The sequence below is a fragment of the Poecilia formosa genome, unplaced genomic scaffold, assembly GCF_000485575.1.
Source record: "Poecilia formosa unplaced genomic scaffold, Poecilia_formosa-5.1.2 Scaffold26, whole genome shotgun sequence".
In the NCBI taxonomy this organism is placed as follows: Eukaryota; Metazoa; Chordata; class Actinopteri; order Cyprinodontiformes; family Poeciliidae; genus Poecilia; species Poecilia formosa.
The window spans coordinates 3,229,983-3,256,756 of NW_006799965.1; the positions used below are offsets into that span (position 1 = coordinate 3,229,983).

The 26,774-nt window shown below is 40.6% G+C and overlaps 4 protein-coding genes across 6 annotated transcripts in view; 2 read left to right on the forward strand and 2 right to left on the reverse strand.

The window, feature by feature from the left end:
• znf185 (zinc finger protein 185 with LIM domain) overlaps positions 1-2,621 on the forward strand; it is a 17,694-nt gene extending 15,073 nt beyond the window's left edge. The window contains exons 29-30 of the mRNA XM_016669556.1: positions 997-1,102; positions 2,098-2,621. Coding sequence (XP_016525042.1) covers positions 997-1,102; positions 2,098-2,196 — 205 coding nt within the window. The 3' untranslated portion in view covers positions 2,197-2,621. The remainder of the gene's footprint in view (positions 1-996; positions 1,103-2,097) is intronic.
• LOC103135634 (alpha-(1,3)-fucosyltransferase 11) lies at positions 2,531-8,446 on the reverse strand. Its single transcript, XM_007548457.2, has 5 exons — positions 8,336-8,446; positions 7,768-8,097; positions 6,021-6,401; positions 4,025-4,647; positions 2,531-3,884 (listed from the first exon to the last, which is right to left on the reverse strand). Exons 2-5 carry the CDS (start codon positions 8,095-8,097, stop codon positions 3,734-3,736), a joined length of 1,485 nt encoding a protein of 494 aa, XP_007548519.1. The 5' UTR covers positions 8,336-8,446; the 3' UTR covers positions 2,531-3,733.
• LOC103135635 (ras-related protein Rab-9B-like) lies at positions 8,032-15,260 on the forward strand. Of its 2 annotated transcripts, XM_016669626.1 has the most exons (4): positions 8,032-8,108; positions 9,622-9,747; positions 9,870-10,052; positions 11,286-15,260. In XM_016669626.1, the coding sequence occupies exon 4, from the start codon at positions 11,333-11,335 to the stop codon at positions 11,939-11,941; it is 609 nt and encodes a 202-aa protein (XP_016525112.1). In that variant the 5' UTR covers positions 8,032-8,108; positions 9,622-9,747; positions 9,870-10,052; positions 11,286-11,332; the 3' UTR covers positions 11,942-15,260. The 2 variants fall into 2 exon arrangements, with proteins under 2 accessions (XP_016525112.1, XP_007548520.1); XM_007548458.2 differs by lacking the exon at positions 9,870-10,052.
• Positions 14,068-22,977, reverse strand: LOC103135636 (myelin proteolipid protein-like). 2 transcript variants are annotated; one of them, XM_007548461.2, is made up of 7 exons: positions 22,701-22,977; positions 20,654-20,840; positions 20,398-20,554; positions 20,050-20,218; positions 18,505-18,578; positions 18,353-18,418; positions 14,068-16,045 (listed from the first exon to the last, which is right to left on the reverse strand). In XM_007548461.2, exons 1-7 carry the CDS (start codon positions 22,702-22,704, stop codon positions 15,881-15,883), a joined length of 822 nt encoding a protein of 273 aa, XP_007548523.1. In that variant the 5' UTR covers positions 22,705-22,977; the 3' UTR covers positions 14,068-15,880. The 2 variants fall into 2 exon arrangements, with proteins under 2 accessions (XP_007548523.1, XP_007548524.1); XM_007548462.2 differs by lacking the exon at positions 14,068-16,045 and adding an exon at positions 17,784-18,000 and having other exon boundaries at positions 22,701-22,972.
• Between the last annotated feature and the right edge of the window lie 3,797 nt (positions 22,978-26,774).

Sequence of the window (26,774 nt, forward strand, 5' to 3'; positions counted from 1 at the left end):
ACAAAACTGTGTCAGATTTGTTTCGGAAGTAGAAGTTAAAAATAATGTCTTTCTTTTTGCAAGTCCGTAAAGAGAAGGAAATGCTATTTGTTTTGGTGTTAACTAGTATTATCAACACACAGCAACAGCATGTTTGTCTCCATGTGACGCACTCAAAATCACTCAAAAAAATTTAAATGCCCACATGCAGATATTTTACAGAATTGTGTGCAGCGCTTGCTAGTTACGAAGTGCTAATAAATATTTAATACCCGTCTCTCAAAGCATTTCATATGCAGTCAATTAATTGACTTTTAGTAGTTTAGTTGAATCAAAACTCTAACAAAGTATTAGTTTAATGCTGTGCACACTTCCACACTTTGTGGCATTGCAGCTATTTATTACTTACATTATCCCCCTAACAGCTTTGCTTGGTTTTAAGTTGAACTGTACAGGATTAATGTCAGGTTTATGGTGGAAATTATCCATCACGGTCTCATCTTTTTGTAAGAACGCCTTTGCTTTTTACAGGGGTTGTCTACAATTGTGAGATTCACTGTATGCTGAGTTTTTGTGAGAATTTTACATATTTGCCTGAGTGCATTTATTTCACACTTCAGTTGCTGTACTTCTCCTTCTGTACCTCAATATGCCACTAGCAACTCTACAACTCTCTTTTTTAAGTGCTCCAAGCTGCTTGTTTTCACCTTTGAGCGTGTTTACTTTTCTTTACACGAGGCCACTCTGGCTGATCTTGTTCAAACAGAGCGCCGTGTTAGTTAAAATCAACCTCTCGGTAACCAGTACAACACTTAATCCACGCAACCGAGACAAAATCCAGTTTAAGCTAAAGGTCCGTCTCCTCCTGCCTGTTTATTTTCCCACTTCTGACGCAACCAGACGTGGAAGCCATCTCGTTCAGCTAATTGGGGGACAGAATGGGGACATCAAAGGATTATTTACACGTATTAAAGGAGATCAGCCTAAATTGTTCTAATCGCTGTTGTTTCCCTCCAGGCTCACCCCGTCGTCCACCTGCACGTACTGCGGAAAGCAGGTGGGCAACGATGCCAAGATCAGCATCGAGCACCTCAATATTAACTGCCACCCTGACTGCTTCAAGGTAAATGGCCTCCATTTGTTTTTTTTTTATAGCGCTCTCTGGACCTATTGGCACTCCCAGTTAATATGTGTAAAATCGTTGATATTAATTCATCTTTTATTGCAGTAGTTTGGAAAATATATAAAAATCCAACCTTTAGTTTGAGCAGATGCGTTAGGTCACGTTATTGGCAACTCATAACAACTCCTATAAAATAAGTGTATCTCTGCTTTTCTGACTTGATCTATGCATCCATAAATTGTAATGAGCAACGACGACTTCCTGTTTCCCTGAGGTACCATCATGCAGAGTTTCATTTCTATTAGCTATTGCCCACCAGGGTGCAGCAAAGAGTGGCACCTTGAGGCCTCCAGGTCTCCATAGCAACCACTAGGTACTATCTACAAGCAAACCGATTGCCAGAAAGACACGTTTACCTTCCCACCATTACAATTAAAAACAGGCAGAGTTTGCTAATCTCTTCTGGGACATTAAATGGACTGTATATTTTGGTTTTAAGAAACTAAGACACTGAGCTTTTCAGCAACAAATATTCAAGTTGAGTCTAGGCTGAAAAAGCACCTCCTACCCACTGTAAAGCATGGTGGAGGATCTGTGGTGCTGTGGGTTTGTTTCTCTTGCAAAGGTCCAGCTAACATTGCTAGAGTTCAAAGTATCATGAACTCTAACCCTTTTAAAAACCATCTTTCAGTCATCTTTCAACATGCAAAAAGTTGCATTTTTCAAACAATGTCAGTGTGGCATTAAAGATGAATTCATCTGAAGGTGTTGCGCAATACGAATTGCATTTTCGACGAATGTTTTCATTCCAATAAAATGGTTTCTTTGAATATTTTTCATGCTGCATTCCAACACATGAAAGTCTTCAACTGGTTTTCAAGGCTCCAGTGCTTTCATTCACTGCTAAAGATTTATTAAACGGTATGAAGAGGTAATTTTCCTTGGAACTAAGATTATGCTCTTTTTTTTTTCTTTTCTTTTCTTTTCGTTCACAGTGTGATGTGTGCAGTAGGCCTATGGGAGACCTTCTCCACAGTATGTTCCTGCACAACAAAAAGGTCCACTGCGAGAGCTGTTATGCCACCGTTATTTAATCCTCGGAGCTTTTCATCACCTCCTTATCCTTGTCCCCCCACCTCATTCATGTTCATTTGCATAATAAGTTAGAACTGCTCTGAAGTTTGCACTGATTTCTTTCTTAACTTTGCTGGAACACATTTTAAAGTGATAAAAAAAAAGAAACTTGAATTGTCAGTATGATAACGTCACATGTTGAATGGTCTATTTTTTGGGGGGGGCGGGGATGAAATATGTTTGTGTGTCAGTTACAATGAAGGATGTGTTTTTTATATTTTTTATGTAAAGATTCACAATATCAGGTGGGCTTGGACAATGTAATTCGATAACAAGAGGCTCGCTACATTTAAAAACCTTTTTTTTCTTATTTTACTCATCTCGATACAAAATGGTGTGTTGAAATGTACAATGCGTTGCTAACAAAATAAAATTATTTACAAAGTCCTGGTATAAACGTCTTACAAAAAGTAGTGTGCTTGAAAACACACTTACAGAATGAGAATTATTGCACAAAGAGGAGTTTAGTGTGTTGCGACAACAAGGTCTGGGTAATAATATAAAGTATTTATCACAAAAATTCAAAGTAGATTTGCTTGCAGAGAACAGCCGCCAGTGCAGAGGTTTCCGCCTGCAAAGTTGCATTTCTCAAAATCGCCTCTTCCCTCGCACTGTCACTTCAAGTAGCTGTTTGCATAAATGTGACTGGCTAATAGCCATTGGCCACATGCAGATTAACTTTAAAGAAGCACAAGCAGTCCACTGGCTGCTGCCTTGATGGTCTTCACACACAGTTAGGCAGATCTCCTTGGGTGAGCAGGACAGGTCCCCTTGGCTCAGCTCCAGTCCAGGAAAATAAAAAAAAGAAAAAAAGAGGGGGAGCTTTCCAGGAGCATTTGACTCTCTGCACCAGCTGCACAGAGAGCATTTCCTACATGTCCTTCTAAAGCATCCGCTTTGCCCAAGTGTCACATTGAATAGACAATTAAAACCTGTTGTAATGTACTGTATATAAAAACCCACCTTGAAAAAGTATTTCTAACCCTTTACATTTTCCAGTCATATTTTGTGACATTCCAACCGTGTACGTCAGTGAATCGTACAATCACTGATCGTAGGTGCTATACGTTCAATATGAGCTCGGATTAATTGCAAAAATCATGCAAAATCTGTGTCTAGATGTGCAAAGCTTCAAATGACTTGAAGCTGATTGAGATGATTCTAGTATTCATTTCAGGGGACTGAATGCTTGTCTATTTGTAAACCATGCATCATTTTCCATCCATTTAAAAAAACAAAACATAACTTCACATGAAACCCTGATAATACACATTCAGGTTTTGGTTGTAATGTCACAAAATGTGAACAGTATCCCAACCCGCTCGCTCCAGGGGTTGGGATACTTTTGTAAGACGCCATAATCCACAAATATAACGGTGTTCTGGCTTGGTTGTGTAACCGCGAGTCAATCCGTCATTTAAACAGAGGGGACTCGTAATGTGGGCCCCCCCTGCAGAGCTGGACGGGCGCCACGCTCTGTTTGTTTCCGAGCCTGTCTCAGTGTTTCCCTCTGGCTCTGCTCACAGCTATGTTTTGGATGTGCTTCCACAGCAGAGAGGGGTCCGACTCGTTGTGTCTTATCAGGGACTCCAGCCCCTCGGCCTGATCGAGGCTCTGCCAGTAATCCTGCGGCCATATTTGCAACCATCTGCAGACAGATATGCAAACAGATTAGGCTAATTTCAGAGGCCGGCTCAATTAGACAATAAAAACGATTTCTCTCCCCTCGGCTTGACAGAGCAGGCGGTATTCCCACCTGGCATAGTCAGCGATTTAACCCCAACTCACCCGTCATCTGCTGGCAGGTCTTTGATGTCTCCGTACCCCGGACTGGGCAGTGGGCAGCCCATGTGGGAGTTGCTGGCCATTTTACGCTGAGGAGGTTGGGTTTTTTGGGGGGCTTTCCTATATGCCCTCTCGGCAGCCAATCGGGCATTCTCCTGGTCACAAACATAACATTCAAATCCATTTAAGTAGTTAGGCTTGCTCATGTCGTTAACTCCCCACTCACGGGAGTCCAAGCCCTCCAGCAAGCGAGTGTTGGTAATCCTTCTGGGGTCCTTGAACTCTAAATATCTAACGTATTCATCATCGTTCTCATCCAGACGCTTGAGAAAGTCAGCGAGAGCTTTGGGAGAGGGAAAGCTATCTATAATTACGACAGAGTGGTCATTGGGCATCCAGTCAGCCACCACCGGGGAGCCGCGATAGACGGGCACGCAGCCCTGATGGAGGGGCCGCCACAGCTTCTCCGTCATGTAATCTGGACACACGCCATTCTCCAGTGCCAGGTGGAACTTGTAGCGGGCGACGAAATTCATGAATCCGGGTTCCTCGCCAGTAGCGGTGGCCGTGTCCTCCAGGTGTTCCGGTAGGGGCCTGTTGTTCAAGCATTTCCCATAGGAGTCCACCTAAAGACGGGAAGGAGAGAAGGATGGAAGCGAGAGATGAGAAGAAGCAGCCAGGACACATTTATCATGGCAAAATAATAGCAAACCTTTCCGAGCTCAGGCTCTATTTATGGAACTTGTGAAAACCCTACAGAAAGGGAAGAAGAGGATGGGTGGATTTTACAGAATAGGCAAAGGAAGAAATAGGAATATTTTCCAAATCGACTCGTTTTTCTTTTTTCTTTTTTTTTCAGCCCTATGTAGAGCTGGGAAACCCTAATCGACTTCCACACTTCTGAACTGCATAGGAACTCTTTCTTTTGACATAAATTACTCATGACACAATACAAATAGGATCATGAGACTGACCTTTGCTAATTGACTTTTAACATTCCACTTCAAACATGTTACTTAGATTATCTGATTTAACAGAACCTGTCTTTTTTAAAGAGAGTCCTACAAGAGGCAGAGGACATTCGTCACTCTCCAAATCATCCACTTAATGGTAAATTTAAGCTCCTACCGTCTGGGAAGAGATTCAGGAAGCCCAAATCAAGAACCGCCAGAACCACCAAAAACTCTTTTGTTAGCCAGGCCATTGTTCTGATCAGTTTTAAATGTGATTGGGTCAGACCTAGTCATTCAGCCTGTGTTATTGACATTTGTACTGATATTTCAAAGATTTGTTTTTCACTACTTTGTTATGTTGTCGTGCGATTGTGTTCGCGTTTGAATTTTTTTTCCCCACCTTGCTCCAGAGACAATTTCCCTGGAGGGAAAAATGAAATGGTTCCGATACTGAGCATGTGTTTTTTTTTTTGTTTTTTTTTTTGTTTTTAAGCCAGCAGACACAGATGAACATATATTTTTCATCTAACTGCAGAGAATATCAAGTCTGGACTTGATATTCTCTGCATATCGAGTTCCTCACTGCTCACTGCACTTGCAGGAGCCGTGAGGAAAAATCTGCTTGGCAACAACGAGGGTTAATGAGATTTTTGACTCAAAAAGGTTGTGCTGACCTATAAACTGCTTTCAGACAATATAGTACACCTTTCTGTTCCCAGATGGAGCATTAATGGTGCATTAAGGGCTAATGAAACCAAAACTAATTTCCAAAACTAATTTCGGATGCAGTTTAATAACAACTAAACAAAAACCCTTAAGTCTTCTTAATAGAAACGCACGTCAAACATAGAACATTTGCAAATGATTCCTGAGCATCTACATGGCTCATCAACGTGCAATTAATCAATAGAAGACAGTATCTGTATATTTTTGTAATCAATGATGCTGCAACAACGGTGCTATTCTCTCATATGTCTGAATTTACCCCCAAAGATCTTGTTCATTATAATTAAAGCGGAAACGAAAGCTCCTGCCAAGCACTGTACCTCGATGTACTTCATGAGTTCGCGAACGTATCGGTCTCTGTCTGACGGCACGTCACAGTGAGACTGCATATAAAGAACAGGAGCCAAGCCCTCCCTCCTGAGGCGGTTCTTCTCCTCCAGAGACACAGCCACAGGCTCCAGCAGGTACTCCAGGGAGGGCAGCCACTGCAGGGTCAGGGGGTAGTCTGACTCCCTGCGAAATGTGGCTGTGTAATTAAACAGCCGGATTCCGGGTCCGTGCGAGAGGACGTAGTTGTTCATCGGTGACTCCTCGTGGAAAAGTGCCCAGGTCTGGTGGCGCAGACGAGGGAGTGGAGCCTCGTATGCCCTGAAGTCCGTCCCGTAAAAGATGATGGATGCCGTCCTCTTGTACAGCTGGACCTTTTCGAGAACGAGAACAGGTCGAGATGAAACAGGGTAACAATAATTAATATAAATGCAGGCATATACACAGTGCCTTGCAGACGTGTTGTACTCTTGAACTTCTGCTAATGTTTAAAGATGCTAAAACCCAAATTTCAATGTGTTTTACTGATATTTTACGACTTAGACCAGGGCCGTCAAACTCACTTTCATTTTGGCCGTATCAAGATCGCAAAAGTCCTCAAAGGGCCGGTTATAGCAGAATGTATTGGTAAATTTACTACAATATATAGAATATATGTATAAATAACTTTCTTTGTATTTTAATATCAAGTAATAAAAGCATGTTTCACATTGATGTAATTAAGAGAAATTACTGCTTTGAGAAAACTGCTTTGATTTGATTGATAAAATAGTATTTCAGCACATAGCTGCTATTTATGAATCCCACTATAGCTTGGAGGGCCATGTAAAAACGTATTGTGGGCAGGATTTGAATTGTCACACGTGACCTAGACCAATAGAAAAAAGCTACAGTTTTTAAAGTAGAAGAACATTCTGCATAATTTTCCAAAGTCTGTACAAATAGAAGTCCATAAATTGTCCCAAGCATTTTCATTCAGCAGCTACCTCACACTGAAATTACAGCCGCAAATGTTTTGGGATATGCCATTACTGGGTTTATATTTCGGGAGACTACGATCTCAAACTGTGTCAGACTGAATGGAGAGAGTCTATGAACATCAATTTTTATGGCTTACTTTAATGATTGGCTATCGTACAGCCATTCCTGTCATTTAATTAAGACAGCCATGTTTTGGTAGGTGTTTTGTGCTGCTGTACTCTTTTCCTCTCCAGGTGAGGGACTGAACACCTTATCGAGATAATGAAAGCTTTGGATATTGTTTTATAACCCATATATGCTTTGAACGTCTCCACAGCTTAATCCCTGACCTGTCTGCTCTTCATGATGCTGCCGTTCTCTAACAAAACCTCTGAGGCATTTACAGAACAGCTGCATTTAGACTGATATTGAATCACACACAAATGGACTGTATTTACGCATGAGGTGACAACATCTAAAAGAAAAATGGTGGGAGTGGATTTAAATTAAACAGATCAGCGTAAAGGGGGGTAAACACATAGGCACGCCACACTTTTCAGATTCTATTAAAAAGGAAAAAGGGAGAGAAAGGTCAGTTTTGATCTATTTGTGTTAATCTATCACATACTGCTTATAAAATACTTTGAAGTTTAGTGTTCCAACGTGACAACGAGTGATAAAGTAGGAGGAGTATTAACACTAATGCAAAACACTGTATTTTCCTGCTATTCAAGCCCAGACTTCCAGGAAAAACTTTAGTTGTTGGTCTCTCTTGTATACCTTGCGATTGCTCGTCACCAAGCAGGAGGACGTGGCGCAGTCGATGCGTTCAGTGTCACCGGGGAAATGTGGGAAAAGACCCCCGCTCCACCACAGGAGAATGGGCAGCTCCCTTTTGCTGCGACGGTCACTGTTCCCTGGTCCTCTGTATGAGGCGACGGAGGCAAACTCCATGTCCGACAAAGCGCTCTGTGGCTGAAAGGCTCCTCGGTCCGACACGTCCAGGCGCAGCTGGTCTCCAGAGAGAGAGGCGAAGGAGACCCACACCCAGCAGAGGACAGCGAGCAGCCCCAGACCCACGCAGGGTAGCAGCCTCCTCCTACCTGCCATCTGCGGAACGGGTAAAACAAATAATAAAAATAAAGGTTCCCCTACCTCCATGTTCACTATCATGATGTGTTATGAACTCTGCCAAACAAAGTGAACATCTCTGGGACTAAACCTCCCAGTTATCCAGATATATCGAAGCAATAACGCCATTTTTCACATATATCACTATGAAATACACAAAATGCATACTAAATGTCTAAGAAATAAAATATGTATTTGTGTTAAGAGTAAAACTTACCTCTGATGAACGCTTCTAACGGTTTATTCACCAACATCAGTAACAACAGACTCTTCCTCGTCGCAATAAATGTTACCCTCCTCTGGCGCCACCTACAGCCAAGCAAAATCAAAGCAGCAGCAAACGCAGAATCAGTCGAGTTTGTTGAGGGTTTTTTTTTTTTGTTGACAATCTCAACTTGCTATGTCCTTTCATGTCATGGTGAAATTCTGTAAATTAGGCAAATGTGATAATATGATTGAGTTCAGTTATTAACACAACAGTTACATAAAACGTAACAAATACTTTAGTTTTAAACAAACAAGTTGCAGATACTATATCGCCCCAAAAATATTTTGAATAAAAAAAAAATAGTAAAACAAAGATAGACAAAGAAAAAAGTGACTTTTAACAGCTTGCTGCTCAGATATGGTATCCCACATACCTTAAATGAAGTGAGAGGTTAACTGATATAGATCAACATAAACCCATTTAGCCAATCTACAACTTTTGCCTTGGATTGTTCCTAACCAATGTTTCAATGTATAGCCCATTTCAGACAACTTTATTAAACCACAACAGAACATGCAATTATTCATCTTTTAGATCAAAGTCATGTCAACTTTACTATCTGTCTATATTTACTTCTCAGGTCTTCATTTAAACTTTAGCTAACATATGATTAGTAAAATTATCTGACTTGGTGTCATTAAGTCATGTATGGACATGTCACCAAAGAGCCTTCATTTGTTTTCTTTGGAATGCAGCCTGTCAAGCCTCCTTGTTCTCCTGACATTTTAGCGGGCTTGACTTAGTTTCAGTTGACTGAAAAAAATGCTGCAGAAAACAGTTTAGACTTTGTAGTCTGCACATGTTTGCACAGGTTTCACTGAAACATTCCTGGTTACTTCGACTGGACAAGCATTTAGCTCAAAGTCAAGTGTCTTCAGTGTTTATCGTTTAAAAGTCTATGCACAATGTTTCAATTACAGCTTTATTCACAAATTCCAATGGTGTGAAGGTTTCTCAGGAAACACTTTGCAGTGTCAGGGCCATTTGCATCCTAAAGGCAGAAAGAACATTGGATCCAAGTCAGAATGTCAACACATTGAGGTTAATTCACAGAAAAGACATTTTATTTCATAGACTTGTCTAATATTATATACATTTAATAATATAACTAAATGGTTAATTTTATATTATATTATATTATATTATATTATATTATATTATATTATATTATATTATATTATATTATACACAAAAATATTGCTTGAGAAAATAAATAAACAAATAAACTTTTTCAGGTGCATTTGCGGGCTCTAGGACCCAGGTTCCCGCGGCTCTTTAACGCCACTGGGCACGTCACGACACGTCTCGGTCAGATGCAGGGGAACCGGGCAGACCTCGCAGTGTTATTGACCAAAAATAAGGTGAGTGATAAATTGTATGTGTGGTTGGCGCATTCATCTAGGGAAACGAATCACAGAAGGGATACATTTCATTTGTGTTCAGCATTAAGTTTTTTTTCTTTTTTTTCTTTTCTTCCACATAGTTGTAAGTTGGTTACACAGTGAGGCTAACGGTTAGCTTGACCAGCAGCAGAATGTCAACAAGCTGTCAGACTAGCCGCTTAGCTTCTGAATCGCTACTCTTCGTTTCATTGTCAGGAGGCTGAGGAGGATTTTAGTGTCAGCTGCTCGTTTCGGTTCCTTATTAACTTCTGCTTTCTGAACAAGTGAGTTCAGGAAGAGTTTGTTGGGTTTGTTTTTTTTGTTTTTTTATTCTTGCCTTCACTCAAAGTGGACAAGCTTGAACATGTCAAACTTGATGTTTGTTTTGAGGTTGCAAAGCACGCTGTTATCACTCAGATTGTCGCTTCTTTTAATGTGATGCTGCTGTTTATTTCCCCCCCATCCCCCTTCTCTAACAGGGTGTTTTTATGTTCTTGTTCATCTCTCTTATTCATCTATTATTTTTATGCTTAAAAATAATAATGCTTAAAGTAATGAAACATTAGGCTGGAGACATCTCGGTGCCTCACCCCTGTCGCTCTGCTTGTGAAACTGGTTAACCATTACAAATCTGTAATATTGGTTTCATTCCCCAAACAGTTTCATGCAGGTGTGCTTAAGTCTCAAACCCAAGGTCTAGAAGCCCTAACGTTTACTTTCAGTATTCTAGTTATAGTATTATAGCTATTAAAAAAACTATAAAACTGAATCTGAGTATGAAAAATCAAAAGCAGACCACAAAACCTGATACATTTTATGTATAAAGCGCCGTTTCCAGGATGACAAAAACAAACAAAAAGAAGTCCTTATTACCGTTGAACCCTTCACTGTGTATTTACAAACACAAAAGAGACTTGATATTAAGTATGTTGTGAATGTCAACTGAGAAGACATAAATAAGATTAACTTTAGTCATGAGTGCAAAGGAAATATCGTTTTCTTTTAAACCATTTAAAATGTAATTGCTGCGGCTGTTAGATTTTCATGCAAATTAAAATAACTGCGTGTTTTTATTTTGTTGCCGTGTGTCATAATAGATTTACTCTGGAGAAAGGTCGTACCCATTTAGTTTACTCACAGGAGAAGGAAATACTTAATGAATCCGATGACGGCACTGGTGCTACTACTTTCCATTCACACGGAAACAGCAGGTGTTTGAGGATCTGAGCACACGAAAGCATGATAACAGTCTCAAGCCGATGTCCGCACAGTTGTAATCTGATCCATGCACTTTAGCTGTGCATGCGTATTTAATGATTTGTGAGGACGGTAAGGTTTTGTAATGCACATTTGCTGCCATCTTAAATTACACGAAATTCATTTATTTGTGATCGGCTTTTTGTGGCTTCTCAATTATTATCCAAGACTAATTTGAATGTATTCCTTAATTGCTTATCGCTTCTTGCTCTTCTTTCTCTGTCTTGGTTACGTTGACGCTGATCTTCCATCCATTGCAGTGGCCTGAAACCCACCAGAGAGGCCTAACCAGGTGGGAGGAAACACGATGAGTAGGAACAACGTGCTTCTGAAAGTGATCCTGCTGGGAGATGGCGGAGTCGGGAAGTCCTCTTTGATGAACCGCTACGTCACAGACCGCTTTGACTCGCAGTCGTTTCACACCATTGGCGTGGAGTTCCTTAACCGAGACTTGGAGGTGGACGGGCGCCCGGTCACCCTTCAGATCTGGGACACGGCGGGTCAGGAGCGCTTCAAGTCGCTTCGCACCCCGTTCTACCGGGGCGCAGACTGCTGCCTGCTCACGTTCGCTGTCAACGACTTGCAGAGCTTCCTAAATCTCAGCTGCTGGAAGAAGGAGTTCATGTTCTACTCTGACGTCAAAGAGCCGGAGAGCTTCCCTTTTGTGGTGCTGGGCAACAAGGTCGACATGGAGCGGAGGGAGGTCGGGGAGGACGAAGCACGGGCCTGGTGCGAGGAGAACGGCTGCTGCCCTTACTTTGAGACCAGCGCTAAAGACGACACCAACGTCACGGCTGCGTTCGAAGCAGCTGTCCGGGTGGTTCTAGCTGCTGAGGACCAGATCGGTCACGCACTACTCGGCAGCACGATTGATCTTCACGGCAACCGTAAAACCTCTCGCGGCTCATGCTGCTGATGGTTCATGGGGTACTAAGCTGTTTCTCGCTGAAACTTGCCTGTTTGTTCTGACAACAGGTGTACTGTAGGCTTAAGGTACAGCATCCAGTAAGGACACTATGCAGGAGATGCAGCTTGTGTGAGGAAGCTGGTGTCGGGGATTTCAGCTGCCGTCTTGTGAGCTGAATTGTTGCTCTTATGAAGGTACAGGCATTCTGCGACAGGCGCGCTCGTCTTTTCTGCTTTCAGTGCTATCTCACAAGATATTGCATCCTTCTCTGTTTATATGCGAGGGTGGTATCAAATAATGGAATGAAGCATTGTCTTTTATCTCGTATACTGGAAGACAAAGTGTGCCATTTTTCTCATAAATACGCAGAAATACTATGCTTTCTGATCTCAAAGTGATTCGGCGTGGGTTATTGGTATGAAGATAAAAATGAAAGTAATGATTTCAATAACCATGAAAATCCCTCCATCGCAACACTCGTATGGTTTAAAATTATTTTTAAAGAGATACAAAAGAAAGTCCTGGAGTTTTCTCTGCCTGCGTTGGGCATACAGTAAAGCAGAGTTGCCCCTCCTCCACTTGTTTTTGTTTTTTTTTTCCTCCTACTCACTGAAAGTAGACCAATTTAGTAGTTTGAAAATATTTCTAGCTGACCTTCACCTTTATTAAAGTGGTGCTGTTTTAAAATGACTGTTTTAAGAATTATCTGATAAGACGTGTAACGAGCCATTACATCATAGTATTCATTTTAACTTGCATAAGCAAACTATGAAAATCTCAAACTACATAGAGTCCCTTGACTATCTGAGCTGCTTGTATTGATTAGGTTTGGGCCAGTATGAAGGTATATCAAGTTTTTAAAAAAGTGATATCTTTAAAACAAATATCTTTGGTCATACCGTTTCTAAGGTCTAAAGTTATTATACTGTGATAAAGTGACGATGTAGCTAAAATTTTCTTTGGCTGCCCCGCCTCCATTGTATATAAATGCGCACTGCTGGTCAGCTTGCTGAAAGAAATTGGGTTTTATTTTTTCATACTCAAAGAAAAGCCCAATCCGGCCTAAAAAGACGGTCAAGGTGTCAAAAAAAAAAAAAAAAAAAAAAACGGCATCCTTCGCCCTTGCTTGGGTGTTTTAATGCTGCATTTGGAAGCTAGAAGCTTACTAGTGAACTGTTGTGACTAAAATATGCAACACATAATCAAATCTTTGCGTGAACAGAGGTAAGCTGTTGTTTCTACTGGAGACTACAGACAAAATTTCATATCAGTCCATACCTAATGGTGATATACTAAAAAGTATTAACTATGGTACTATGCTGTCGAGTTATAAGCAAAAGTACACACAGACCATTTGAGTACTACAGTTTAGACAAATGCTGACTGAGCTTCAATTTGTGGTACGATAAACTACAAACGTTGGCACTCTAAAAAAGAAAGGCTACAAGGTGCATTCAGTAGAAAGGGAATGTTGATCGTCAGGTTTACGGTTTTGCCCGTGAGCATCAGTTACGTGGTAGTCTTTTGTTTGCCTCTGCACTACGTTGAGGCTGGGTGTAATTGAGAATTTAATGTCTCAGCTGCGACAGTTTACCAGGCAACGAATGCCTGTTGAGCAAAAATAATTAAAAAATCGTTCTGCCTCTGGCGTTTTTTTATTTCTGTCCAATAGTCGCAATGGGCTTCAGTGTTTGATCAGGGACAGTCGAAGAAACTTTTCCTTGCTAGGTTGAATGGCTCTAATTATAAACGGCCTCCCTGTAATCCTGCGTCGGCCTCAACATTCCAGTCTTCTAACTTTGCCTCACCTGAGGGTCTCCTGAGCATCACTGATAAATGATGAACATCTCATTACTTCCGGTGTGTATATTCTGCATCACCTCTTCATTCTTACGGCATTTGGCAAAAACATACTAAGCACTTGGGAAAGTTGTTTACATCCGTCATTGTATTCACATACCTGACACTGGCCACAGGTACATTTCACTTTGTTTTTATTGGTGGTGGCCAGAAGGCTCTGTTTTTTGGGGGGTTTTTTTTTCCATGTATGGTATTGGATAATGTTACAGCTAATACTAATTTAAACTGAACTGTCATTATGTATGTGTAGTACTTAATTTTTTTATTTTTTTTTCCAGATAAAATATATTATCTTTTTAACTAAAAGGTCCTATATTCTCGCATCTTTTTGTTGCATTTTGTTTGTCACAGCCTGAGATGCATCGTTTACCTACCAAGATCAAAAGTTTAAACATTTGTCTTTTTGAACTAATGGTAATTGCAAGAATTCACTGTGAAAGTGAACTGAGTAAGGTACTGTTACATTAATCAAACTATAAGCTGACAATGAGGAGTTTGTTTGTGTTGGGTCATCTCACCTCTTTGCTAATTTTTACTGCTGTAATTTTTCAGTTTTTAATACATTGATGTTCCTGATATGAAAAAGGGAAGTCTGCCACATGACCTAAAACCCCTGCCTCCGTTCATATCCGTCCTCTAGATGTCCCGTACTTACATTGCCAGCCTTTGACTTATGCTGTAAGGAAATGTGGTTTTGAGACTAAAATCTACCCACAACTTCTTGTTCACTCATTTTATTTTGATCGGATATCTCTTGTGTTTCGTAAATTACGCAACAGGATTACAAAATGAGGTTAGAACTACAATCAGCGTAAATGGTTCATATTAAATATGGAAGATTTAAACATTTTTTGCAATTACCTCCGTCTCCTAAAAATGGATCACTACCTATAGAAATGAAATGGGACGACATGGGTAAGTTTTAAAAAGGCAACTCTTTGGTGCAAATTAGCAAAGGGGTAAGATGACCCATTGTTGCATTGTTTTACAGAAACTGTGAGCTGAAGATGTAATTTAAAGACTACACCAACTCTTAAAACGAGGGCTGATAGCTGTCGGTTATTCTTGTGATTTAACTTCTATTTTCTTACACTGCTGCTTGAGTTTTATCTAGTTTTCATAGTGAAGTCTGTCATGTCTTTTTTTAACCTGAAATCAACATTGTTAGTAAAATCAGTGTTGGCCAAGAGCACATTTCCTATGTTCTGATCATTTTTCCCATGTTTCTGTAATATTTATGAACGTAATCTTTCCATGTTTTTTAATTTTAAATTTTTTAAATGTAAAAGAATATCGTTTTACTTTGTGTGCTCAACTGATGAGTGCAGCTTGATCTGTGCAGAACAATAGTTTCATTTTGATTATGTGCTGATCTGAGATAGCTGCCCTTCCTCTACTTTGCACTAGTAATAGTAACGCTGAAGAATTCATCTCCAGTGCTTGGCTTCAAATAAAGTGTGCGTCATACCAGATGGTGATTCTGTTTGCATTTTTACACCTGGAAGACTACTCGTTTCCTTTTTTTTCATTCTTGCCATCTGTAGTCGCATAAAAATCCCACACATTGTTATTGCTGCATAGGTTGTCTCTAAATATGTTATAGCATCAGGGTGACATTTTACCTGCCCTCTCTCTTATTTGACTTTCATGGCATCGTCCAGTGTGTCCTAAACAACCAAAAGCAAGTGTTGTCCTTGGAAACCACCAACTGTGATCCTCTTCATTAAAATGGAAATCAAACATGCATTGCATTTTTATTTTCCCCCTTCAGTAAAAGGACATTAAGCATGCACTGCACACTGAAATCAGATCTGGGCACAGACAAATCCAATCAGCTTTTCAAAAATTTGATAATGGAAATCAACTAGAACCACTAAATACAAAGATTATGCCCAGATTAACAAAAAACAATAACACCTAACATATGTATTCCAATTTACAACTTAAGATTGAATGAATAGTGTCTCATATCCTAGAGAAAACAAAGCAATTCAATCTACGCAACAACCGCTATTAAACTGAAACGATATACAATGCAGACCTATCCGATTAATTGCGACGGCTGTAAGGAGCAGAACTTCAGCGCCGTCAGGAGATGTCAAATGTGTCGGCAGAGTACGGAGAGGACGGCGTCCCCCCTCTGTCCCTCTGCGTCCTTCTATAAAGGTCATAGCCTCTTCGCTCCTCTTTGGCCCTGTGCTTCAGCGTCTTCACATGCACTTGGTACACAGCCAAGTGGAGGCAACAGTGCACCTGTGGACACAACGAGGAAGTACAAAACATTTGTACAAAACACCCTGACCCCTGATTCTGGCCAGGAGCCAGGGATGGAGAACGAGTAAAACAGGCACAGAGACTTCACAGGCTCAAAATGAAAGTTATTAAAGGCAGTGTGCTCAATTGTTCCATTTATTTTCAAACAGTACATTACCAACACGCACAAAAGGAAAGAAAAATATCTACTAGGCAGCTTTATATCCTACAAATAAAACTCAGCTAAGGAAGGTTTCATCAATAAAAATAACCAGTAGAAAGATTTTTTTTTTTTTTTTTTTTTTTTTTAGTGTCGGTCAGAAATTGCATACAATCATCACTCATGAATGCCTTCAATCCAGGCTGTTAATGATTCATATGAATCTTTGTTAGGGTGGATTGATGATACAGTAGAAGACTTAAAAAAAAAAAAACAGAACTGGGTACAAGGGTAGAATTTAATGTAGATTTGTTTCTAATTCACTAACGTTTAAATTGATGTATACAAGCTTAGATATATACATGCACACCACTAATATTTAGACAAATTTGCTAAACAAGAAGTCAATTTTTTCCCCCCCAATTCAGTTTTATTTGTATAGTGCCAATTCACAATCTTCCTTCAAGGCACTTTATAAAAAGGTAAATTCAGTCCAATCAGAAATTTAAACTCAAGTACCATCGACAAGGTTTTGCATATTTTTTGTTGGGTATCGACTGCTCTTTATTGTAGTGTTGGAGGCAATTTCAGGCTTCCTCTCAAAAACATCATGCTTAAGTTTTCTAAAGGGTAGAGTTCCAGGTCTTTCAATAAAGAAAGACACATATGTATTCTGCATAGTCATTCCACCCTGGAAGAAAAACAGTTCAAATAATTGAAAACCTAAGTTTTGGCATGCTGCCGATGAGTGTATGTAGACATCTGACCACACTGTACATGTATTAGTAAATTCAGCTAGAATTAGTTAAATTGTGTTATACAATAACTACAACATAATCCCTAACGAATTAAGCAAAGCAGTTTCTTTGCCATTAAAGTACCTCAGTAACATAAAAAAAAGCAGGAAACACCTTTTTTTAATCCGATATTGAGAGGTTACTTTATAATTCAGCGCCTACAGCTTTTGTCGTCTCACAGTGAGAAACATTTACCGATCTAACAAATAACTGAATCTATCATTCCTTCACTCTGAATCCACCGTTTTCCATTGTGTGAGGTGAGCCTGCAGCGCAGTACAGATGTGTTCCGCATGCGGCGGCAGAGGAGCTGCATTGAGGCTTTGCAGAGGTCTAGCCCTCTCTTTGTCCAGAGAGCAGTCTCCTTTGACACGTAATACAACCCCTCTGGCAGAGTCTCGCAGTGCAGGTGGCCCCTAGAAGAGATTTCTTATTGGCTAGATTTTCAAACTGGCACAACTCCATTGTTGCTGCTTTTTCTCTGGCCCGTGAGAAAAGTCCTGAGGTCAGCATGAGACTGCAAATGCGTGTTTGTCTGCCCCCATAGCAACCAGATGTGAGGCGTGGTGGCCATAGTAACCTTTAATCCTTTGCTCTACTCAGCAGCTGTATGCTGCCATGTGCTTGTTGTCCTATAGCCTACGTTTTAGTTCATTAGTACTGTGTTATGATTTGATTGTAATTAGTTGCATAAATGAACATTGAAATGATGTGACAAGAAAAATCATATTTACTGCAAGTCATAGCAGCAATTAAAAAAAAAAAAGTCTTATAAAAAGTAGGGGAAAAAGTGTTTTATAAAGTCCAAGATCGTAGGTAGTTCTGTGCAGGTGAAGTGAAAGGACAGATGTTGAAGTCCCCTTTTAGTCCTCTTGTAGAAGTCAGAGTGGTGACAGAGTGGACAGGAAGCTGGGTGCCTAACACCTTGGACCTATGCCCTTCCTCCCAAGATAGCGCAGAACCGCAAAGTTATAGGTGCTCGACACAGTATAGGTCAGCTACAGAAAAACAAGGAGAAAGGAGGAGATGAAAAGACCCACAAAAACCTGGATATCTACAAACATAAAAACAAAACATGACCGTGCTAATAGCTTTAGCTTGATATAACAGCCTCTGTAATGGAGCATGAAAGTATAATGGCTGCATGGCTGGCTGGAACGCCACCAGGACATTACAGCATTATTATGCTGCCTGTGTCAGCTGACAAAGAGGAACAGAGAGCAATAGTACAAGAGTCATCAGTCATGGAGGCCTGAAATGCCTCGCTGCCTACACTTTGACCGGCACTGTGTCACATGAGCCACAAAATGGTCGTTGTACCCCGAACCGGCCCTCAGCTTCCGCACTCACCAGAGCCAAGAGAGTGATGCCCGCACCAGCGAAGGCAGCAACATACAGGTTATAGGTCATCTGATACTGATAGGAGAAGATCAGAATGATTATTTCCACTTCCTGTCAGGCCAGTGATAAAATGCGTCAGGCACCAGAGCCTTAGTTCTTACCTCTCTGGTTTTGCAAATATTGGACAGGGTCATACCACAAGCTTTTCCCGGTACTGCATTCCATGGCAAGAGCCCTGAGGGGAAAAAACAACTTAGCTCTAATCTAATTTCATGAATACAAGCTTAACTTTTAATGCGTTATTGTACTGTTCTCATCGTCTAATACACTTTAAAACCTCATAACTCTTTTGGAAGACAACATTTTGACAAACAGCTGGATATTATTTTAGTAATTTCTTTTAGCTCCAGACTAGTGCACAGTTGATGAGACAGGACCCTCTTGAGACAAACCAGGAGGGACTGATGATTAAAAAAAAAAAAAAAAAAAGATATGGCAAAGAAAATCAGTGCTGATTTTTATCATAACAAAGCCACAAACCACTCAGTGGAGCATTGTGTTGTAAATGTGTTTTTAGCTAGGGCTCTAAAACAATGAACTTGTTGGCCTGTGAGCACTTTAGAGAGGCATTTAGAATCCCCAGAGCATGAATAAATGTTTGCACATGATTTTTGCATCTCAGTTGCTAAAAAGGATTCCTTGGAAATGCTGCACAAACAAATGCGGCATACATAATACTGTAGACTCCTGCCATGTCATCATCAAAAATATTTATGACTGGTTATTTGGAAGGCAACCACAAAAAAAAAAAAAATTATATATATACATACACACACACATACATACATACTGTATATATGTAGGCTAATGTTATTTAACACAAACATTGAGAAGAGTTGGTTAAGCATCAGAAACGCATCAAAACAAAACAGGAGGGAACAAAATTTCCAGAGATAACAAAACCTGAAGCCATCAACATGGATTCAGAAACAAGTGTTTGTGCTCAGTTATGCTGATCTATATACATATGTTTGAATTACTAATTTGCATCTGGGAATGAGATCAAACAGAATTTAACTCGGCTCTAGTTCCAAGCCAAAAACCATGGATACTTGCAAACAAGCTCTGTGAATAGGCTAGCTACTATTAGCAATACAAGACAATGGCTAGTGAAGAAATTGAGCAATAGCATTTCTCAGGATTTCGTACTTCTTAACAGTCCAACAATGTCTTCATTCATTGACAGTGCATCTTAGCTATAGTCAAGTTATGGCAGACGTAGGACGGCTGAATTTTTAGATTGGGGATGATGAGAAACCAGCAAATTTTACATCTTGAATTTCAGCTTTATGCAAGTTCTCCACCTTTTCTTGTTTAGAAATGTTGACTTCTAAAATTAAAAGCAATGGCAAAGCATATCCCCCGCCCCCCATTTGTTTTTAATCTTAAAAATATGTAACCCTGTCATGTTATTGAAAAACTAATTTTGGTATACTTCAAAAATTGACTATATCATCCACTGAACATTACTAATCTAGTATCATGCTTTCAATGGCCTAATGAGAGCCTAATCAAATGCTAGCTTGCACAGGGCGTGGTTCCCTGGTATTTTCATTTGGAGGTTGGTGACGGGCAGGATCATGAATAATAAAAAAAAATCTATAAATTCAGTTTCAGTATAAGTTCCCAAAACATTGAGACGGTACCGTATTGCCTTGCATCAACGCAGAGCTGGTTTATACTCGCTGGGGTCTCGGTCAGAACATCAATGGTGCTGCAAGTTGCATCCATGTTGTAGAAGAAGTAGACCGGCAAGGCGGAGAAGGCAAACACCAGTAGCCACAGCACAGCAAGAAGGTACGTCATCACTATGAACTGTAGAGGGACATCATGCATTAAGAAGTAGTTCACAAAATAATGTGCAATGGTTATTTTGAGTCTGCTAAAAATATTCCCATGAACCTAAAGATTTTTAACACCCACACTAGGTCATTTGTGTATCCCTAACCAATCTCCCCGCTCCCTTTTACTAGTCCAACTCGGGGCCGGCTCACCGAGGAGCTGAGGCAGCGACCACACATGGTGCTCCTGAACTCTCCAAAGGTTTGTTTGGCAGCGCTTGTGGTGTAGAACCCCTCAGCCAGGAGAGCAATGCAGTAGAGGAAGAAAAAGGAGGCCAAACCATAGATGACATACTGGAAATACTGAATACTGAAAGAAAAAAAAAAAAAGGACAGGCAATGAGAAGGCCTATATGTAAAAACTATACAGCAAAAAACTAGAGACTAAATCTTTCGAGAAGAGGCTTACATATAGGCTAGAGTGATGTAGTCCTGAAGGTTACGGGCAAAATACGTTTCGATGAGTCTCTCTGTTTCTGTGAGTGCCTGGTGACCGCAACCGCAGAACAGGGCAATGCCGGAGAAGCAGAGCAGAGTGGCGACAAGGGAGCAGTATGGCACCCCGCCCAAACAGCGCATGCAGCAGTCATAGCAACCTATTAGTTAAGAAGACAAGCCCATTTAATCAGCATACATTTACAGCTTTTTAAAAGACACAAAAAAAAGTGAACAAAACTGGACTGGGAGTAAAAATGATTAGAGACAGATGTTACACAATCACAGCTCTAGTTGCTACCTTATTGGGTTGTTTACCAAACTAGAGTTGGTAAGCAACAAGCAGCTGTTAAATCATCAAGTGAAATATACAGTGGAAAAAGTTGTGGAAGGCAGAAGCAACCGACTTCCACAACTTGTGAATTAATATTTTTGGCAACATTTATGCAGTCTGAAGAAAACTAAAGTGAGAGAACTTGTCTATTAGCTGCTGGTGTCCACATTTTAATGCAAGATATTTATAAAGATTATTTTTTACATTTTAAATCAAAAGAACTACCTCACAACCATTGCACAAACTTAAAGACAACTTAAAATATTGCTAAAATCAAATCTTTTACAGATGAATATGATTTAATGTCTTTGGTTTAAAATGATATTTTGTTATGAATTTTACATTTTTGAGTAAATCCTTATGGTATTGTGATATTTCTCAGTTTAAGGATTTGGCATAGTGGGAGCTCGTGTCACGTGACAAGCAATATTCACCAATAGTTACTTTTTAGTGAACATTTGCACACAACGCTTTGACTTCGATTAAGTTGCAGCATGAGTTCAGTAACAGCGAGTGTGGCGTCCCCTTATGTGCTGCTCAGATGGCAGCCAAGGGCCAAAGATACAAGGGGAATCCATCTGCTTGGACCCCACCACACACCCCGACTCCATTCACAACCCTGCAATGAAGAGTGTGAGAAAAGGAGGACAAGGGACTGGAGACACAGCAAGGCAGGGATGGAGAGAGGCTGCTTTTGTGACTGCGGAGACAACAGTCTTTGTCCCACAGCATTGTGGGGGCACAAGGGCCACCAATGTCAAGCAAACAAAGGCCAGAGGCACCTCTTTGCCTTAAACACACACATCCACACACTCAGACTTCCCTCTGAGAAAACACAGAGAAGTTGGGGGCTGGGAGGAAATGATAGAAACTGGAGTGTTGCCAGGGCTGGAGGAGGATGGAAATCTGAACAAACAATGCGAGTTGTGTACATGTGTGGCTTTGCACACAGATGGGCACAATGGGAGCAGGCAGACTGTGGTTGGTACCATTACAGTAAACAAAGATGGAAGAAGGGGCAAAGAGATAGCTCTTTAATTGAATATATTTACACGGCTTTGCTGACTGCCGGGGTGAGAGATCTAGGCCCACAAACGGTGACCTTTGTCATTCAGACATAATAAAACAGAGTAAAAGAAAAAAAAAATTATCACGTCAAGATGTTTAAGGGATATCATCTCTAAAGTCCGCATGTAAATCACGCAGAAGTTCAAACTTCACTCCACAACTCAACCCGGGTGATTTCAGTCGCACCTTGATTTCAATTAGCCAATCAAGAGAGGAGGAGCGGGCAGTAATTCGGCTCGCCTCAGTTCTGCGGATCTGGATGAAAACGCTGGACCGAAAAACTCTGTGTATTTTCGTTCGATAATGTAAAGCTGTGGCCAGTCCTCCATACTAGAAATTGAGAAGGATTGCAATCGAAAGTAGATGCGACAAGGCTCCCTTTAAAGTAGCCCCTGCCATCTCAAGCATGAAATAAATCTCATAATATCAGCGGCGCATCAGGCTGTGATAGCTGCCCTCCAAACTGACAGAAAAAAAAAAGACCTTAACTTCTGACGCTCCCTCACAAGTCCCCTCTCACATCTACGTGCGATCACACGCAATCAAACCGAGATTTGATTTAAAACAAAACTGAATCTGCTAAGAAAAGGAAGAGTCCGCTGGGTTGGAAGTTTCTTACCCATGTCTGGAAGGAAGCGCTCAGGACTTGTTGACTACGCCGCAGCTGGTCCGCTGATGATGTGCGCCTCTCTCGCCCTCGGCCCCCGTATAACAATCTCTCAACTCGCGTCCTGTCCCCCCACCCTCCTCACCACCCCCAAGACAATGGACAGAGCCAACGATGACTGCAAGTGCAATCTTAAAGAAACAATGTCGCTTTTCAATGAACTTCAGGGCGAGGGATAATGAAGAGGTCAGGGCTCTTATACTTGCAGATATCAAGTAAGGTCATTGTTGATGCCGATTTGCATGAAGGGAGCAACGCGCATCTTATGCAAATCCCGAGGTGGGCGGGGGTTTTGTTCCGAAGGGAAATATTTTATTCCCCCCACACAATTAGTCATCAAAATTCAGGGGATTATTACAAAATGCTGGCCAAGATAATTTACAATACTGTGACTTTCAAAGACAAAGTTTTATGGCATTAAGCCGATTATTCTTGGACCTTTTGTGCCATATTTTTTCTTTCCACTCAACTTTCCATTAATGTGTACATCCATCAGCTTTGAGTACATCGTTAAAGGAACAACCTTCTTCTTACCTTTCCTACTTGTCCTACTTGAAAATGGTCAAGGCCATGACATAACATTTAGGCATGAAAAAAAAAGTCTTATTAAGTTACTTTTTTTTTTCAGAAACTGAATTTTGGGTTTTCCTTAACTATAAGGCATAACAATCAACATTCACAAAATAAACCCTTGAAATTGCTATGTATATTGTGTAAGGTTCGAGTTATTTATATAAATTAGCTTTTTTTTTATGGCATATCTATTTACCGAAACGAACTTATTCTCCAGGTCAGTTCCAATCTAATGATAAATGAATCACAAACAACCATTACAAGATCTGGGTGCTGCAGATCATGTAAATAGTGAATAGCACCCTGCCCAGTCATTTCTAAATAATTTGTAAAGCGTGTTTTATTGAGCAAAAAACCAAAAACCAAAACAAAAACAAAAGAAAAATGAAGCATTCAGACAATACAGGCTCACTTAAAATTACAGAAAATAACACAGAACTTATTCACATAAATAAGATGGTCATGGTCATGGTTTTGTTGATTATGTATTCTTGGTAAATGAAACATGAAATAAAACTTTCCTGTGGAAGAGTCAGGTGAAGCTCTGCAGACTGAGTGAAACTGTCAGATCCTATCATAACACCATCTGTGAGATACAGTCTGAAACATAAAACCTGCGTATGATATTACTGCTGGTGAGCTGGATTTGTGTTTTGTTTTTGCCTTCCTAAATGTTCTGTTATGTTCTGGAATGTTCACAAACAGGAAATATGGATAGCCGGAAAGCTACATGTCGGGACAATTGAGACGCAATGAGGGGTCGCCTCACTGATCTCACATAAAATAGAAAAACAACAACAAACAAACCAAAAAATAACTGGAATTTTATTCACACAAGAGTTGTATGATACGATCACAAAATCAGTTTACAACTGAAATGCAGTTTACAACTAATCCGCAGGGCATTTGAGTGAACTGCTGCTCGCAGCCTGCAATTAAATGTTCGTCTTGATGAAAGATAAACTGAAAGGTGAGTGAAAGAAGATTGAGCATGGAGCAGGGCAGCGGGGACACATCACTGTTTTCAGGCAATATGACAGCCTCGACGTTAGAGACTGGTTTTCTGACTCATTCTCTCCCGATGTAGTCCATGGACTAATAGGTCAAATTTCACAAAGGAGAACAAGAATTGGCGTCTTCTCCATCCACTAGATGGCAGACTTTCACCTGCCAACTGCATTTTTTTTAAAGCTGCATTTTTAGCTTCATACAACAAAAATACATAGATATATTTTTAGGTAGGTATTTTTTCTTAAATCATATAAAATAGAATTATGTAAAAACACTTTGTAAGCATATATCTTTATAAAACAACAACAAAACTTTATCTTGTGTTCCTTAATTTCTCTTGTAAAAAGGCTATTTTAATTCAATTCTTAATTTGGTTTTGGAGCTCCTTATTTGATCCCAGTTAATGTAGTTATCTCCACAGTGTGGGCCTTATTAGATTGTTTATTTTTGAAGCAGCTAGCCCAGACATCCTCAGAGATGCAGCTCATGTTATACAAGCCTTGTTCTCCACTAACCAGGTTGTTGTACATTGTGTTTTACAGGCTCCGTCCCCTTGCTTTCCTCCTTCCCACCTCACACAGGCCTATGCACTCAACAACGCACTGCACTGTACAGATTTTAAAGAAGTTAAAACAGTTTCCCCTCCCTCTTTGTTGCAACTGTTTGCTCCCAGATTTGCACACATGTCGCACCCTGGCTCATTCATATTTAATGCAGCACTTAACCTGCTTTAGATCTAATTTGTTCCTCCAAATCTATCCGAATGTGATGCCAGCTGCTGTTTGCAAATACGTCTTTGAGTAGAGTGCGACTTCCCTCTGAGAGCCAGGTATTAAAACAGCACACCTGGTTGGGAGCTGGGCGCAGTACGGTGAGTTTTCTGCCTTTTGGGCGCGATCCAACCGCGTGGGTAAGAACCGGCGTTATCAGGTAACAACTGCAAGGTGGAGAGTTTGAGATGTTTGTGTGCCTCTTCACTCCTGGAGCTAGTCAAGGGTTACTCCTTTATACACTTTCATCACTTCACCTCTGAAGGAACATTAAACCCTTCCACGGATCCTAAAGTGTCTAAATGCGTTAGAATCCCCATCACTCAAAGTCAGGAAGCTGAGACAGACTCAACCAGCTTGTCAATGATTTCTTGGGAAATGTTTGACTTTGTAAATCTACATTATATCTCACCGGCTGTGATATGTGTTATCACTGGGTGGCTTTGCCTGGTACATCATCCATGACTAGTTTTGTCTATAATGTTAAGAGTTTTCAAGGAAAAACGCTCCTCTTATCAGTTCTCTCTCTGGTCACAGTGTGTGGAGTCTTTCTCAGAAACTTGCTGGACTATTCTTCTACTTCTGAATATAGAGTAATTGCAGAAGCATGTAGGGATTTTTTTTTGTGAACTGCATAAAGCCCAAGACAAATACTCTCAAAATGTTTAATTCTCTGGCTGTTTTCATCCTTGAAAGTGTGAGTGAGATTACTTTCTGCTTGCTTCAAGCTGCTATTCATCAGAATAATATTTGTCTTTGATCCTGAGTGGAATCTCATTCTCTTCCGTATGTCCCGTCTTTTTCTTTGGAGGGCATTTTCTGTGTTTTAGAAACAAACAAGCTGTTGTAAAAAACAAAACTACAGTTACTACCGCCATGCAGAGCACAAGATAAAAGTATATTGCTTGAACTGATCTGGCAGTCTCCACCTCACAGATTGGAGACATAGAAGAACTTTCAACCCAATCTGATCTCCCAGTCCATGTAGGTGCCCTATCTAGATGGCACTGATCTGTGCTCTTATTAACCAACAGGTTAATCCAGACAGTGGTGTAAAGTGGAGTTGGTTTCCCGTTGTCTCTTACTACAATGAACAGATTATGCATTCCCATATCTTCCTGTAAAAGCTCTTGTCTTAAGCTAATGTTCCCTGATTTTGAGTCTACCTGGAAGGGGCTGTTCTGCTGAACTGACTTTGGTGCAACAACAGAATATGTGATTTCTGAGTTTACACCAGAGTCTTCATCGATGGCGTAGACCTTTGTTACATTTGTACCCACTGGAGTACCTGGAGAGACCACCAAACATGAATAATTGCTGCTGGGAAGGATCACTTTTGGGTTGTTGTCATTAATGTCCTCTATAAAGATAGTCACCCTGGCACTGGAGGTTAATGCCATTGGACGGCCGTTGTCGCTGACCGCCAGGTAAAGTTCATGACAATCCGTCACCTCCCGGTCCAAGTTGGTGGTGGTGTGCAGCATCCTTTGTACGCTGTCCACAGCAAAAGATGTGTTACCCGGCACAATTTGCAATTCTGTTTTCCCATTCTCTCCTTCATCTGGATCTTCCACTTCTATCATCCCCACCTGAGCAAACGGCGGTGCATTCTCAGGGATGAAAAAGATGAAGTGAGGAGTAGAGAAAACAGGTGCATTGTCATTCCGGTCCA